Below are 17,945 nucleotides of genomic sequence, written 5' to 3'. Positions count from 1 at the left end.
CATAAGGGAGACCCACTGGTGCTGTCCCTGAAAGCCAGCTTTGCCCACCGAACACATGTTTTGTTTCTGCCACCGTGTTTCCCCTGGTCACTTGCAGAGTGGTCACGGCTGGGCAGGAAAGGGCGCCGAGTTCTCAGCAAGGCCCATGGGCTGCAGAGGCCTTGTATGTTACCATGGGAACGAAGGTGTGGTTTATCCCAGACCCCTGCATCACTGCTGGGACCTCAATGTGTGTTATCACTCACCTGGGTAGAGTTCACAGCTCTGTGAGAAGGATCCGAGTTTTTGTTGATGGTTCATGAATGCATTATCTACACATTCACCCACGTCCTGGGTTTTAAAAAGCATAAGTTAAAAACACTTGTGGGAATCTTTTTTAACCAGGGATCGAACTCACAATCTCACACCTGCTGGGCAGGTGCTTGAGCCACTGAGCTAAACCCCTGGCTCATTTGTAAGAACCTTAAACGGCTAGTAAAACTGAAAGCAAACTGCAGCTGAATGTAGCGGTTTCTGCTTGTCATCCCAGAACTCAGAAAGTTGAGGCCAGATGACTGCAAGTCCAAGGCAAGCCAAAAAGCTTAAAAAGTGAAACACGTCCACTTTCTACATCCCGTCGTAGAGGAAGATGAAATAAAACAATGTGACCGGGAAAGGGAAAATAAGAAACAGGAGTAGAATCAATAACAAAACAAATACATGCGTTTGAGAAAACATGAAATAACATAAAGGTAGAGGTGAGGTAGGATAGAATCAAGAAGCATAAAGAAGGCAGTATCAGGTACATGAATGTAAACAGAAAAAGCTGTGGTGAGAAAATTTTAAAGTTTAATTGTAAATCCAACACAGGGCAAATGGATAAAGAAGAAATAAGATCACGGAAGACTTTTATATGATACAAGAGCTTTTAAATGATACGTTCATGAGTATCCCACAAATATTTGTAAATGTTTTTACATTAGATCACAAAAAGTTAAATGAATTTTGCAAAGTAATGATATAGGCTATGTTCTCTGACCTCAACACCAAGAAGAAAAAAGCTCTTAAAAATTATAATATAAATTTAAACAAAACGACTCCCCTCCCCAAACCTAAATACTAAGTACAAACACATTTGCCTAAACAGCTAAATTCTCCTTGGACAAGGGAAAAGAGAAACAAAACAACAAAGAAGAGAATTCCACATAATGTTGTCAGATAGCATTCCGGGTTCATTCTTGGTTTTACGTGGTTTCATCACCAGGCCTACTTACTGATCTCAAGAAATTAGGAACAAAGTAAACAAGTAAAGCAAACGAGAGGAAACAATAAAGACAAGAGCAAAACTGCTCAAATAGAAAGCAGCGCTAACATCAGTTAAAGCACTCAAATGATTCTTTTTGGAGAAAGAAGAAACTCAAAATGTGTAAAACAGACAATATAGCAAAGCATGCAGATATACAGAAATCAAAGAATATTATGAACAAACAAGTGTGTGCTAGCATAAATCTCCAGAAAGGGACTCACTTCTGGAAAACCATTTTTTTCTGTCTTTTCTCTTGTGAGGCAGTCTCACTACGCAGTTCAGGCTGGCCCTGAGCTCACTTTGTAGCCCGGGTTTGCAATGATTCCCCTGCCTCAGCCTCCCAAATGCTGGGATTACAGGTGTGTGCCACCTGTATGTTCCCACGCCCAGCCTGGGAAACCATTAATGATCAATGTGATTTAAAATCAAGAGAAAGGGTCAGGGGTTTAGCTCAGAGGCCTAAGTGCCTGCTTGGCGAACATGAGGTTGTGAGTTTGATCCCTGGCATCAAAATAAATAAATCAATAAAATAAAATCAAGAGAATTTTTTTAATTTTGAAGAGAAAGAAACAGAAAAATCAAGAAGCAAACAATCAAAAACAACAACAAAACCAAAATGACAACAACAGCAGCAAAACTATAGCGATATAGATGATAGGAACTGAACAGTGATTGTTACACGGCATATTGTTATCTTCAAAATAGTTGCTCAGGTAAGAGAAAAGTTTTTGACTAAAGAAGAAACAGAAAATTCTATCATTTCTTTTAACGTCCCTCTCACTTCTCACTAAACAGTATAAACATTTTACAGATGAGTATGTTTAAAAGTTAAAGATATATTGTGTATTTTCAGACCATTTAAACTATGTCTGGATATAGAAAATAATGTCAAAGTATCCAATTCACTCTATAAAATTATAATTTGGATGCCAAAACCTAAAAACAACAGCAGCTACATGCAAACACACACAGAGAAAAGCTTGGCTAAATGAAAATATATAACAAAATTTTAGTCTAAAAAGGCTAAATATAGTATGTATGCCAGTTCTCAGATTAATTTGGTAAGTACAGCAACTCCAATTAATGTAACAATGTACAATTGTCTTATAACTTTAAGATTGATTTTGAAAATACAGACTTTAGAATTATAATCACATAGTTAAATTTAATATGTTATACCCGTTAAAATATGATAAAATTGGTACAAAAATAAAGAACAGAGCTTTTGTAAGAAACCATTGTGAGATCAGGTGTGGTGGTGCACACCTGTAATCTCAGCACTCAGGAGGCTGAGGCAGGAGGATCACTGTAAATTTGAGGCCAGCCTGGGCTACAAAGTGAGCTCAACTACATAGTGACACCCTGTCTCAAAAAAAAAAGAAGACCCAAAAATTATCATGGTTTATGTGGGTGGCCCCCAGGCCTCATGCATTTGCATTGTACATTTGTGATTGGTTCATTGTCTAGCACATGGATTGGGAGTGTGAGTGCTACAGTGGCCTAGGGGTGGGGCCAGGATGTGATGTAATGGCAGGAAGAAGGTGTGTCTTGCTCTCTCTTGCTGGTTTCTGCCTTGCTGTTTGCAGCCGCCATGAACTGCGGCCCCGCCATGCCACCCTGCCTTGGAGCCAACTGAGTACAGACTGAAACCTCCAAAAACTGTAAGAAATTGACCTTTCCTTTCCCAGCTTTGGTCATCAGATATTTTGTCTCAGCGACAAGTAAAAAATAACTAAGACAAAAATGAAAAACAAAAACAAAAACAAAAACATTGTGGGCAGCAGATTGTTGTAAGTTAATATAGAAGGGAAGAATATTAAGATGACCACTTATGCTCTTGAAAACTCAATTTAGATACCTCTAAGATACACCACAGATAGTTTTGGGTTGATTTAAAAGCTATATTTAAAAGTAATGACTATAGATCCTCTAGGGAAACATTAAGTGACTTCTGAGCAGATAGTGGAAGAATTTGAAAGGAAAATATGCATACACCTGGTCACCTCTAAATCTCTATTTTTGTCAGAAATACCATAAGGAAAACTGAAAGATAAAGAGTTAGATAAAACAGCAAAACACGGATACCTTTAACGGATCAATAGTCTTTCTCAGTTTACTAGCATTTGTCTCAAAGGAAAATGAACAACAGATGCAGACAACAATTCATAAATTTAACCTGTCTAACATATAAAAATATTACGGAGTCAGTGAATGCCTATGACTATAGTGTTTTTTTAAGAAAATTAAAACTAAAGATATTTTCATCTATGAAGTTAGCCATTTTTTTTTTAAAAAAGCACTCAGCTCTATTAGACATTGCTGATAGAATGTGAATGAATGCATTTTTATCATTTAACATATATATATGTAGTCTTAAAAGATTTAATATGATATGTATCTGTTATAAAAGTAGGACTTTATTCTGAAGGAAAAATACCAAATACAGAAATAGTTTTGTCATCAAGAGTTGAAGGATGGGGTACAGTACAGAGGAAGAGAGCTTTACTAGCATGCACGAGGCCTGGGTTCAATGCCCAGCAATGCAAAAGAAAGGGAAGTGGGGGATAGGATGCAAATTAATCACAACCTCCAAACAGAAAAAGTCACTGAGGAGTGTCTCACACCCCCATCCCAACCAACAAGAGGAACATACACCTTGATGTCTTTGGCTGTGTGGCTCAGTATCATTTTTTTCTATGTTCCTTCGTTATCTCGAAGTCTTTCCTCAGTCAAATTTCTTGGTTCATCTTAGAAATACATAATGATCCCATTCATCATAGGGAATTTGCACCTGTACATGATATATCTAGAGTCTTCTTTTTCTCTCATTCCCCTCCTTTTCCTCAATTCCTCTTCCTTTCCTTATTTATAAAAGCTTTGTTTCCATTTTTTCCTTCTTTTCTCGTTTTTTCTTTTCCTTTCCTTCCTTTCACCCTTTCCCCTCTCCCAAGTTCCCCTTCCCATTTGAACATTTTCTTCCTATTTCACAATATCTATTATATATTCTGTTCCTTATTTATACCTTCAGTTTATCACACCAGAGAAACAATATGGTATTTACATATATGTGTCTGATGTATTTCACTTAAGAGTACGGTCTCAAGGTGCATCCATTTACCTAGAAATGTCTCAGGCTTATCCTTATTTATGGCATAGTAGTACTCCACGGTGTTAGAAATTTTTAATAATATATTTCCGACACAGGAACACACACATAATAAACATCATTTTGTAAAGTTTTTTTGTTCATTTGTTGGTTGTTGTTGTTGTTTTGGTACTTGGAATCAAACTCAGGACCTCACATTTGCCAGGCATGTGCTGTGATACTGAGGTATATCCTCGGCCCTAAATGTCATTTTTTTGAGACAGGGTCTCTCTATGTAGCCTAGGCTGATATTGAACTCACTGTGTAACCCAGGGTGGCCTCCACTCACAGTGATTCTCCTGGCTCAGCCTCCTGAGTACTGGGATTACAGGTGTGAGCCATCACATCCAGCAATAAATATTGTTTTAAAGTATAGGAAGAGCTACATTTCTAATACTCTAGTTTTGGAAAGAGGCTATGGGGGTAGCCCAGTAATTCTGAATTCTATTAGTGCATCTGATTCACTGAGAAGTTATGCCTGCAGTGAACTAACTGGGACCAATTAAATCAGAATGTTCAGGGAGAATACTTGGGAATGTCTTAACAACAACAACAACAACAACACTAGCCAGATGGCCTGGTGTGGTTGTGCACACTTGTAATCCCAGCACTCTGAGAGGCTGAGGCAAGAGGACTGCAAGTTTGAACCCAACCCAAGAAATTTAGTAACTTAGCAAGACCTTGTCTCAAAGTTAAAAAAAAATTTAAAAGCCTGGGCCTAAGTAGCGAGGCGATTTTAACGATCTGCATGGGTTGAGAACTACTTACCAAACCTTTTAAATCCTGGCTTTTAATTTGACTTTCCTGAGAATTGCACTTTGCATGTACGTGTTGGCTGTTTTTCAGAGCAATGTCTATTCGAGTTCCCTTGCCCATTTTTGAGTTGACTGGATTGTCTTTCTGTTGTTAAGCTGCAAGGGTCCTACACCTACTTGCATATTAAACCCTTTTCAGAGATATGATTTAAGACATTTTCTTTCATTTTGTGGATTGTCTTTTTACTCTCTTGGTTGTTTCCTTTTTGCTTCTTTCCTCAAGTATAAAATGAATGCACACTTAATTAGAAAATGTGAAAGTACAGAGGAATTCCAAAAAGTATTCAACATTGCAAAAAATACCTAAAATTTCAACTGAAAGTTAGCTATACTTTATATTTTGGCATATTTGTTTTCCATCACTTTGTATGTTTACAGTTACTTATACTTTCTACATGTGTATGAATCTGGCTGAATCTACAAGTACTTTTTTTGTTTTTTATTTAACATATCATAACCGTTTGATTATGTCATTGACAACTCTGTAAACAACATTCTAATGTATGGATATACTGCAATTTACCTAACCACTCCCTAAAGTTGCCTATGTAACTGTTAAAATCGCACTAAGCAGGCATGGTGATGTCCATTTGTAATTCCAGCCAGTTTGGGAGGCTGAGACAGATTGGCAAGTTCCATGCCAGCCTGTGCAAAAAGTGAGACCTTATTTAAAAATAAACAGGTTAACAAAGGCTGAGCATATAGACTAGGGCACTTGCTTAGCATGTGTAAGGCCCTGGCTCAATCCCCAGTACTTCTAAAACCAACCAACCAAATAATCAACAACAAATATGCCAAAATTAGTATCTTGTGGACGAGAGTACCCACCTCCAGGAATATTCTGGAATCTTAGAAGCAGAGTCACTGGATTAAAGACCTGCAGCAAATCCTTGGGTGAAGTAGTCTTTGTTAAAATGCAAATATTCCTGGAAAGGCCTTTGTCACCTGCACAGTCACTACCTGCTGCCTCCTGGAGCGACACCATTTAACATCACTATGGTTGACAACACAAGTGAACCAAAAGAGGATAGATTCCGTGTGTTTGTGAGAGGGAAGAAGAGAAGAAGAAGAGTTGGAAAGCAAGTGGAAAGAAGTCTAAAGGGAGGAACTGTCCTGCAGAGGTGGAGGACACTGTGAGGACGTGGATCCTACAGGGAAGAAGAGGCGGCAGGGCAGTGGGAGATCAAGACAAGCGTGACAATTTCACCATTTATCTCCGGCCACCCCTAGTCCTTGCAACACTGTAAATACTCACTGCTGGAAATACAGATCTTTGACTGAGTGACCAGTGATGTGAGCTTCAAGTGAAAGTGTGCACCAGTAACCAAATGTCATCCAAATTTTAGTGATGGTCTTCCCGCCTAGTTTGACCATGTCTATGCCTATAAGCACCATAAACACAATGCTGAGACCTTTAGGATTAAGCTTGTGCCTACTTACACCGTTCGGGAAGAACTTGCACTCTGGACTTAAGAGCTGAAATTTCCCCTTGGAACAATTCGTTTGTAGAATCGAGTAGGTGATTTTATAGTTCCATCCATTTACCACCTGCAAAAATTTCGGATTGAGTATTTAAAGTACCTCTTAAACGTCATTTGGAGCCATATGACAACAATATAGTTACCATAGTTGTTTAACTAATTACTGGCAATATAGCCTATGTTAGACTGCAGGAAAGAAATGCTTCATTAAATTCCATGAAATAAAAACGCTTTTCTATATGAGAAAACTTTGGGGTCATCTTTAAGGTTCTCAGAACATGAGCTGGTGAGGTTTCTCCTGTGAGTGGCTCCACTCTGATGGCTATAAATGAATATAACTGAGTGAAACATGCATCTTGCCTCCAAGTCACAAGATCTGTTAATTCAGAGATGGTTCTGACCAAAGTGAATCACTCCTAAGAGGCTGACATACGAGGGACCCAGTCAACCATCAGAAAGGCATGGTGCACTAAGCCAAGACAAAGCCCAGATTATTATCATCTATTTTTTCCACCCCCCGATGATAGGGCAACTGTAATTTAAACAGTACCCAGACAGTCAAGCCAACTCTTTTAGATGCAGTTTAGTATTGGGGACCGTGCTTACCTTATGATAGCAAAATGATGAAACAGATTTTCACAATCTCCCCACAAAATGGCAATAGAGATTTCTTAAAGCCCCAAAGCCAGAATGACTTTTCCACTTCTCCATCTCCAGGAAGATGTAACGTGGGCACTCGGTCATTAGAAACACCCTTCAAAGGAAGAGAGTACGACTACCCACCTCTCTGCCTTTCCTTATCACACAACCCTATGTGCTTTGACCACGGGGAAACCCTTCTCCAGCTGAGCTATTTACAGAACACGTGGACAAGTTTCTCTCTGCCAGATGTGCAAACCTGCATGTTCCTTCCACGGCTGCTTCAGACCCATCTCCCAGGAGTGTTTAAAGTACCTGACACCATGCAGTCGTTATTTTAAAAGTAGTAAAGCATCTTTAGTTATAAGAGCAATGCTTGAGTTTATCCTTTTAGAAAACCATGAAGCATTACAGGAAGGTATGTAGGGTAGTGTAATAGATAACAGGCGACTGGTGTCTCATCACCTTGTCTTCCTCTTCATTATTGAGTGTGCAGGGTTAAGTGTAAAGATATGACAAATTTAAGTGAAAGGCACAAACCTGTATCTGGGCTGATTTCACTTCTCCAAGAGTGAAGAGGTAGGCATGCCCGGTGTTGTTGTTGAAGTGTTGGATGCCGTGCGACAGAATGGGCTTCAGCTCGGGGCTCTCGATGGAAATGGGGTGCGGACAGCCCACGCAGGCGTACTCAGTGGTCACCACAGGGCCTGCCGCTTAACGAAGAGCAGGCAAAAAGGCAGAGTTAGCACCCAAAGCCAGCAAGCAGATACCTCATCTAACAGCCACGAAGATAACCAATTAACAAGTCTTCCAGGAAACCTTGTACAGATTACAAAGAAAGAGAATAAAGGATTGCATTTTAAAATTCAGAGGGAAAAAAAAATCACTCAGAATTTTTTTCTTTTTTATGATACTGGGGATTGAACTCACAACCTCATGCTTGGCAGGCAGGCACTTGTGCCACTGAGCTAAACTCCCAGCCCTCAAGAATGTTTTATATGTGCAACAAAGGGCATTATTTTAAATGTTTCTTATTTTTAGTTATAAAAGCAACACACGAATTTAGCCTTTCATAAGAATTTACAGTACTACACATGCCGGGACCTGGAGCACTGGGAAACCGAGCAACCCCTCCCCCTCTGCCTGTTTTGTTTCGTTGAGCTTCAGTATACAAGAAGGTGTGGACGGCTATTTTGAGGAGAACGGGAGACTCTACGACAGCTGTTAGTGACTTCCCTATTGTATGGCTTTGAAGACTTAAAACGCCTTCCTCATTCAGTTCAGATCAGTTTTATACTATGTTGTTTTGTTTGAATTCTCTGTATGCGAAGACACGGACAACTATTTGGAAGAAAACAAGAGACAATATGATAGACAATGAAGATCTCAGGTCGTCTAGCTTTGAAATTTATATCTCTTACATTGCTTTCTTATGTCCTATTTTGTTCTGTTTTGTTGTGTTTAATTTTACCCCCTTAAAATAAAAATAAAAAAAGAATTTACAGTAGTACAGATATATCACTATTTACTCTCCAGTGTTAATGGAATTTCCTTGAAGCTCGAGGCTTCAAGCATATTCAGCATATTTTGTATCAATCTGATGTGATGAACATGCCCTTTTGCTACTAGAGAAATAAAAACAGCCCAAAGACATATTTGTTTTGCAATTTTTCATGTCACACAGCATTGATAATATTTGTTAGATTTTTCTGTGAGGGTTTCATCACCTAAAATAAACCATCAGTGGAAGGAAAATGCCAGACAGTGGTGTATCTGGCAGGAGGAACTACTCTGTGTTTTCTTTTCTTTTTTTCTTTCCTTTTTTGAGAGGAGGGTGTCCCGGGAATCGAACTCATGACTGCATTTGCCGGGTAGACGCTGGTGCTGCTGAGCTCTAACCCTAGCTCCTGCCCTGAGTTTTCATGTGAGCTGTACTGAGGCAAAGGCAGTGTAAGGCAGTGCAATGTGAAGAGGAGAAACTGGCTAACCCCAAGCTCTGCCCTCGAAGCTTGCATCTGCCCTAATGGGCCAGGCGCTGCACTGGGCGATGTGGAAGCCCTAATCCTTAGCAACGGTCACTGCTCTGTGGGAAGGGACAGCTGGTGGGAGAGACCGAACTGCAGCCTGGTCACCTCGATAGAATTCAGCGAGATCTTGGAAAGACAGGAGCCCAGTGTGTGGTTAGAGAAGGCTAAGAAAATGGCCCAGATGCCTGAGTTAAGAAGGATGGAGGTGACAGAGGCATGGACACTAAGGCATGGACATATTTTTATTAAAGCTTTGGGTACCGGCAGTAGAGTCAGTGCTACGCTGTTGGGCCGTGGCCTCTCTCTGGGCCAGGAACTGCTGGGTCCAGAGGTTACTAGATATTGGAGGGTCATGGGCATCTCGTCGTGGCCTCCTCCCCAGGGACATGCACACCCTCGACATCCCATGGTGTTCAGGGACCCTCTGGAGCAGATGCAGAATGGCCTGCTGTACATGACGGGCATCAGAAAAGGGATTCTGATAAAGGACTTTGTGATAAATTACCAACTCGTGCTTATAAGGGGGAGCCTAACCTGCTGGTCAGTAGGGGGCAGTGCACAGGAAGGGGGCTGTGCTGCAGTGAGCTGCATGCCTGGGGACAGAGAACAGACCTCAGGGTCTTCTCAGCGAGGGGATATAAAGATGCAAATGCAATCAGTAGACTGCCATGTGGGACAGCCCTGCCCCTCGGTGATGGGCTGCCTTTCAAATGGGTAAGTCAGTCAAGTGGGACCGGGCTTTGCTGTGGAGGGTGGGTCAGTGGCTCCTTCTGGCTTCTTCCAGGTGATCAATACCTATTTAGAGTACCAATCCTGATGTTTATCCTTAGAGTATAGGTGCATTTATTTTATCTTTGGGACATTCTTTTTATTATTATTATTATTTTTTGAGACAGGCTGGTCTCAAAATTGCCACCTGCAAGCCCCCTGAGTAGTTGGGATTACAGGTGTACATTATCACACCAAGCTTCTACAGAGCCTTTTTAAAAATCAAAATAAATATTTTTAAACCGGACTCTGTGGTACACATCTATAATCCCAGCACTCGGGAGACAGGCAGGAGGATCACTGGGAGTTTGAGGCCAGCCTGGGCTACATAGTGAGTCCAAGGCCAACCTGAACCATATAAGGAAACCCTGACCGAAAAAGACCAAAAATAAAATAAATTGAGATTTTTAATCACTTGTGATCTCTTCTCTGTCTTAGACTGTTTTTCTTTTCACACTGCCTCTCATAAGACCCACAACTCTAGGGACAGGACTTTGAGGGCTCCACAAAGATAACTGAGGCCAGAACACCTAACACTGGGCACCATGGTGACGCACGATGGTGGCGCTGATGATTCAAGCCTCACACACTGGAACTCTGCTGGCAGAAGGCCAGTTCCAGGAGGCTTCCGTGACCACCAGTGCCAGGATTTGCCAGTGCCTCTGTACTTGGCAGAGCTAACAGGAGCCATATCTTTCATGAGCCACTTCCTAATTATATTTGTAAGGAATTTCATTCATTGAGGATCTACTGCACCAAATCTGCTACCATGTGAGTTTCTGGGTAAATCACTTAACTGCTCTGGGGGTCAGTTTGCTTAACAGAAAACAGGGATAGTGAAGCTGGGTGTGGTGGTGCACACCTATAATTCCAAACTCTAGAGGGCTGAGGCTGGAGAGTCACAAATTCAAGCCCAGCCTGGGCAATTTAGTGATTTAGGGAGACCTTCCCTTCTCTAAACAGAAACTAAAAAGGGGTTGGAGACACAGTTCAGGGAGGAGGCCGGCATTCAATCTCCGGTACCACAAGAAGTGTGTGTGTGGGGGGAGACTAATATTAATATCTACCTAATATTAGTATCTACCTAATATTAATATTTACCACATAGGATTGGGAGGATTGAACAAGTACATGTAAAGTGCACAGATCCAGGACTGGCACATAGGTGCTTAGTACATGCTAATTATTTTAATGTAGATTTTCATTAGCATATTATGATTGCTAGGGGTTGTGCCTTTAGGTGAATGTCTCCGCAGTTTTAGAGCACACTATCAAGGGAGGAGTATTGTACTCCCTCCTTCTAAAGAAAGAAAAGTGAAAGAAAAAGGAGCCCTGAATGACTGAAGGCCAGGGCTGACCCCTGGCCTAGGGGCTCTTGTGTGGATGCTGTCTACAAGACAGGCTGGGGCCTTCTCATGTATCAGGAGGCCCCCGGTTCAGGCCTGACACATGGGGCACGAGATGGGGCAGCCCCACCTGTGTCTCTGTGTACCCCAACACTGTGCTGTACCCTCTGCCGGGGGGCCGCAGCCCACTGGAAGCTGTTTCTGGTACCTAGAAACAGTGACTTCCTGTCTCCACCTGACAGTCACACCAGCTACCTGGAACAATGTTGCAGGTCTGGGTGGCCACAGTGAAACTGCCGTTTCTCCTCTTCCCCACGGTTGCTGTGCATTCTCCAGTGGCCTAAGAGAGAAGAAAGAGGACATTGATTCTAATCTTTCTAGGGAGAAGGCCACCTTGTACCATTGCTAAATACGACTTTCTTTACAATGAAAGAGAAAAAGTGAATGGTTTTTTTTCCTAAAAAAAAGTTTTAGAATGAATATTTTTGTAGTCTAGTGACTCTTTTTTTTTTTTAAAGCCACCAATACTCATGAGGCAGCAAAGGAGAGGCACTGAAAATGGTAAGTTCTTAACCGTCAGTGTTTGTTTAGAGCTCTGGAAATACTCTTCCAGAGAATATTTCTTCCAGATACTTCTTCATCCCAATGTGCGCAGTACCTTGGAACCTGCCTGCTAAACTCCGCACTTGGTCTGCTTCTCGATGTCAGTGGGTGAATACTGTTGGGATGACTTGAGTTTAATCCGTCAGACAGAGCGAGGAGGCAGCGCTGTCCGTCTCCAGCTCTGCCCCTGGCTGGCTGTCCCTTCTGTTGGATCCTTTTGCCTCTCAGTGTCTCAGTTTAGACATCTCGTGAACCCCACCTAATTCACTGGGGTTTTGTGAAGAGTGAATGTGCAAATATGCACCGAACACCTACCAGAGTCCACCGTGCCGTAGACACTTAACAATCCACACCTGTCCTCTGCTATCATTGAGCTGTGGCCTTTATCCTCAGCACTGCAAATGGAAGCCAGGACCTCACGCATGCTAAGCAAGCCCTCTACCACCAAACCATACCCCTAGTTGGCCGTACAAAGTTTCCCAGGCTGGGCTTGAACCTGCAATTCTTCCTCCTCAGCCTCCTGAATAGCTATGTCACTAAACCTTACCTAAACAGTGTTCTGTTTTCCTGTCATGCTTTTGTCATACTCATTGGAGTATGACAAAGTGGCAGATAGTATTTCTTTGGGATAAAGCAATCTTTCATCGGCTTGGCCCTGAGAGACAGGCAGTGTGGGGTAGAGCTGCTAATTCTCCCTAGCCACCAGGTGAGATCGCTGAGGGCAGAGCCAGCCCCATAATCCTGCTCTCGTGACTTGGAGACCAGTGTCGTGTCTCAGCTGCACAACACAACACAAACAGTATGTGAGTGCTCTGGCATAAGAGGGGAATCCAGGAACTGCTAAAAGGCCTTCTCAGGCTATGCCATGCATGTTTTAAGCATCAGGTTGAGGTAGCCCTTTGTATAAGTGGTTTCATTTTATCCTCTGACAACCCAATGAGGTCCGTGCTCTCTTCCCTTTTGCGGGTAGAGCATCTACTCAGAGAGCCCAAGTTTGCTGGCCATCTCTCCACTGGCCAGAAGCAAAGGCAAGATATGTCCTCAGGCTTATGCAGCCAAAGCCACCCACATTCCCTTGTTAGATATTGAGCTGAGCCCAAATTTGATCTGTTGTCTTTCTGGGATCTGACTCACATGCTCTGGTTGGACTAGGGCTCCTTCTTGTGGAAGGGCGTTCACTATGTTTAACTGTGGGCTTTGCTATAATTTCTCTGTTTATATAAGAACACATATATCAAGCATCTGTCTTACCTGCGCATTTAAAGTTTTATGTGCAACTTTAATATAAAAGCTTAGCAATAATAATTATCCCTGTATGAGGAAAATGAAATCCACAGCTGCTGAATGGATATGGACAGTGTGATACATACACACAATGAAATTCTGCTCAACTATGGAAAGCATAAAATCCTGTCATTTCAGCAATCAGCATAGAACTGTGAAACACATTTAGTGAAATAAGCTGGGCACAGAAAGTTAAACACTGCAGAGTCTGACTCGAATGCAGAAACTAAAAAGGTTGACCTTAGAAGTTGAAGGATGAATGGTGGTCTCTGAGGCTGGGGAGAGCTGGGAAGGGAGGGTTGGGGAGAGGTTGATAAATAGGCTCTGAGTTACAGTTAGAAGGAAAAGGAAAAGGCTCTGGTTGGCTACTGCATAGAAGGCTGACTACAGATAACAACAGTGTACTACGTATTCCAAATACCTAGAAGAAAACATTTGAATGTTGGTATCACAAAGGAAGAATCAATGGCTGTTAGCTGGGGAGAACCAGGAAGGAGGCCATGCCCCACCTCCACAAGCCAGAGGTGCACAGGCTGGAGGAGAACACCACCACCCCCCACCCAGGAACTGGCTGATTCAAAGGAACACAGGCTGAGATGATAGCAATTGAAATAAAGAAACAACCTAATGCTTGTATTGTTTGATTGACTTTGCAAATGCCAAGCCCCTAGTCTGAGCAAGTGTTTAGAGGTTAACGATGCGCAATAGAGTAACTATTGTGGGTTTCCTACCGTCTTATTACTGTATTGTTTTGTTTCATTTTATTGTTGTTTTATTCCCTTTAAAATAATAAAAAAGAAAGAATCAATGTTTGATAGATAGAAATGTTTGACCTGATTTAAAACCTGAGAGTATACATCTATCAAAATGTCACATGGTGCCCCATTGATATCCACAATTCTTATGTCTTTATGCATCAGTTTCTAAAATTAATAAATTTGTGAAAATAAATCCAGCTTTCTGACGGCACACTTACAGCTTCCTCAGCGTCCCTATAGTCGCAATCCTGCCAGCTTTTGCCACTTTGAACGGAGCAGTTCCCTTCCTTGACTTCATACTTGAGAGAATAAAATACATCATCATTCACCTGAAAAACATAACCAAAGACATTTAGAGTTTATCCAACTGACCCAACAGCCAACAATTTGAGCGGATTCTGGCATATTATAAACATAGGTCTTGATTTGATTTGACTCAAATGAGAGCCAAATATTCATTAAAATATGAGAATTTACATCTTTATAAATATTTTCTTGGAAGGATATTTATTAAAATACTTTTATTTATTTTTTGTTTTGAGACAGGCTCACTAAGTTGACAAGATAGCCTTGAATTTATACTCCTGTTTCAGCCTTTCATGTAATTGGAATTATAGGTGTTCACCACTTTATCTAGCAACAAATATATATTTTTTAAAGGTTACAGAGCAGTATCCACAAGTCTAGACAGATATACAACAGTCTGTTAAAACATTTATTCCTCAGTGGTGAGATTTTAATATCTCTCACTTTCTTCTTTAAGTAAACATTACTAAATTGTTGGACTTTTCTTCCTAATGAACATATATTTCTTTTGCAGTCATAAAAGATAAACAAGTCTCTTTTTTAAAAAATGTTACCAGTTGTCTCCACGGTAGGATTAATTAATTGTGGGTGATTTTAGTTTATTTCCTTTTTTTTTCTTTTTTGGTAGGGGAGATCAAACTCACAACCTCATGCTTGCCCTGCAGGCATTTATGCTATGAGCTAAATCCCAGACCTTTCTTTGTTTTCTAAATTTTCTTTTTTCCCTTTCTTAAAACAAAAGTCACATGCCATACAATTTATCCACTCAAAGTGTGGGCTCAAATGTTTTTTACTATTTGCAACAATTGCCATAATTCTCAGTAGCCCATGTGATCAGCCCCCCCCCCCAAAAAAAAGAATTCCTGGGCCTGTTAACAGTTATTGGTATTTACTTCCCATCACCCCTTCCTTCAGCCCCTGACAGCCAATTACCCACTTGGTGAGTTCATCTACCACGTACCTCTCATCAAGGGAATCATGCAATGTGCAGTCCTTGTATCTAACTTCCTATACTCTGTTTGCAAAGTTTAGCCTTGAAGGTTGTAGAATATAGATTTATCAGCACTTCATTCCTTTTTCGGGGGTGATCTAGATTTTCTAAAATGTCATGCATAAGCGTTAAGGGTGCCCACTTCTCAGAAGCAGAATCCTGGGATGTGAACAGTGAGGGACCTGGGAGGGACGCCGTCCAGATCCTCGCTTAGTAACCGGCAGTCCTTGAGTGATCTGGGGCCTGGCTTCCGTGTCTTATCCCCTCAGAAAGGCAGGACTAGCCCCATGCCCTTGCCTCCAGCTCCCTCAGAGCCTGCCTGGTCACAGTTTGCTAACCCAGGCCTATCGAAGGCTGACTGCAGGATTCCTTACATAACCACTCTGGATTGTGAAACATAATGGTTTGATTTTGCTTTCTGGGGAAAAAAAAATCAAAAACAAACATGCCTGCTTTTTTCCTCCCCCTTTTATCTTTATAAGTCATGCGGCTGGGTTTTTCCCTGCCATTTGCTTACTAACCCAAAGACATAGTCTCTTCATGTAAAATTGATTTAAACAAACTGTAAAAAAAAATTGCATTTCTTTAATTCATGCCTCCTGCCAGAGAGGAGAAAATTTTTTAAACCAACTAAAACCTTGCTACTAACTTTGATGAATTCAGACTTCATGGTAAATATTTTATCTGAGGCAGTAAAATCCTGCTCATCTCATTCCTGACTGCTTGTAGACACACAAAGAACTTCCTTCTGTTTAGGCTGTGGATATTTTTATTATTTTTATAGTTTAGTCTAGGGCCAGACACCCAGTGAATCCTCCTCCATCAGCCTGAATCCCACTCTGCCTAACTCCCATCAAATGTCTGTTTCAGTTCATCCTAAGATACTGTTTTGCTGACCACTCCAGAAGCCAATCTTGGCTGCTGGAAGATTGTCATACTCTGCTCTGTACCTGTAGGCCAAGGGTAGTAGATTTTTCCAAGAGCTATGTGCTAATAAAATTGGTTCTCTGGTACGTATTGATAGTGGTGGAGGGTGGGGGAAGAGAGAGAGAAAGAGAGAGAGAGAGAGAGAGAGAGAGAGAGAGAGAGAGAGAGAGAGAGAAGCACTGAGCTCCAAGTTAGTAGAAACCCCAAGGTTGCACAGAGCTCACTCACCGTCTTGGTGACCTCAGTTATGCGGACCAACACAAACTGGTTGCCACTTTGGTTCCTACTGTTGTACCTCGTCAGAGCAGCATCCATGGCCTCGAATACATCCTTGGCATTGCAGTCAGTCTCCTGGGAGTCTGGTTCCTGGGTGAAGCTAAGGAGCAGCCGGGAGCAGAGGAAAAGGATGGCAATTAGTTTCATGATTTAACAGTCTCCCTCTAGGTACAGAGGGATGGTTTCGTCAAGAATCAGGCACCAATTTGGGTGCTGATTTTAGCAGCCTCCAGCCTCTTATCTCTTCTGTCTTCTCTCTCTGCCCTGGTTCGATTGCCGCTGCTAGACGCTATTCATCCTCTTCCAGAAGGGCTAATGACTCTGCTGAGTTACCTCAGCAGGTTTTAGGCTAGAGCGTTACAACACTGGGGTTATTGACTTGATCCTTTGACTTTGGAAAGCATCAAAGAGCACAGAACACATTCCAAGAGGTTGCACAATCTTGTATAGCAAATGAGAACAAACTATAATCAAGAAGCAGAAAAAACTACCAGCTAGCTCTGTTATTCCCTGTGACTTTCCCAAAGCCATCAACGAAGATCACTGCATATGTGAACAATGCCACAGCAAGTCCAACGTGCAGACATGGCTCACATAATTCGTTTGCAGGACAGCCATCTGCATAGAAACCACTGCTATTATTTCTAGTGAGTGCCTGGGAAGTCTTAGCATCCAGTGAGTTCTAGGAGCTCCCCAATGACCTGAGCATAGCTGAAAATAAACTATAGACACCCTGGCTGGTCTCTGCCAAGCCAGCCTTTCTCTGCTCAGTTGTATTAGTTTTATGAAGAGAAATGCCCCAGTATTCAGGAGACAGAGAGCATGCATGAAAAAGAGATAGCTTAAACCAGCGATGGCAAACATTTTATTTATTTTTTAAAATCCATTTTATTTCCAAAGAGAAATAAAATTTCAAAACATGACAACCAGGGGGCAACAATGGTACAATGCACATTGTCATCCCAAAATCATTCACTCAGATCACAAGATATTGTCTGAACAATATCAGCACAGATCTTTCTCTTCAATGACCCCAGAGAAATCAGTCGTGTAACTATCTCAACCATCTATACACATATACATACACAAATGCATATATTGTTTCTTTCAGCTTCTCATACTAGTGAGACAATATGATGTTTATACATGTGTGTCTGTTTTATTTCACTTAAGAGTATGATCTTAAGTTTATCAAAAAATGCCAGCACTGAGATTAAGCCAGAATCTCCTGAGGTTTTAGTGTCAGAAAAACAACTCATTGGTTAGCATCTTTTATCCTGAAAGAAAAACAAGT

The 17,945-nt window shown here is 41.4% G+C and overlaps 1 protein-coding gene across 2 annotated transcripts in view; it reads right to left on the bottom strand.

Annotated features, from left to right (window-relative positions):
* Kng1 (kininogen 1) overlaps positions 1-16,989 on the bottom strand; it is a 29,866-nt gene extending 12,877 nt beyond the window's left edge. Inside the window, exons 1-6 of one of the 2 annotated variants that reach the window (XM_013160373.2) lie at positions 16,604-16,989; positions 14,370-14,480; positions 11,762-11,846; positions 7,906-8,078; positions 6,686-6,793; positions 246-330 (exon numbers count right to left, since the gene is read on the bottom strand). In XM_013160373.2, the coding sequence (XP_013015827.1) occupies positions 246-330; positions 6,686-6,793; positions 7,906-8,078; positions 11,762-11,846; positions 14,370-14,480; positions 16,604-16,798 (757 nt within the window). In that variant the 5' untranslated portion in view covers positions 16,799-16,989. The remainder of the gene's footprint in view (positions 1-245; positions 331-6,685; positions 6,794-7,905; positions 8,079-11,761; positions 11,847-14,369; positions 14,481-16,603) is intronic. The other variant, XM_003476935.3, reaches the window with a different exon arrangement.
* Positions 16,990-17,945: the final 956 nt, after the last annotated feature.

The sequence above is a fragment of the Cavia porcellus genome, unplaced genomic scaffold, assembly GCF_034190915.1.
Source record: "Cavia porcellus strain 051 isolate PalLab524CR breed Dunkin Hartley unplaced genomic scaffold, mCavPor4.1 scaffold_14, whole genome shotgun sequence".
Lineage (NCBI taxonomy): Eukaryota > Metazoa > Chordata > Mammalia > Rodentia > Caviidae > Cavia > Cavia porcellus.
Note: the sequence above shows the minus strand (reverse complement) of the source record. Positions and strands in the feature narration are given on the sequence as shown.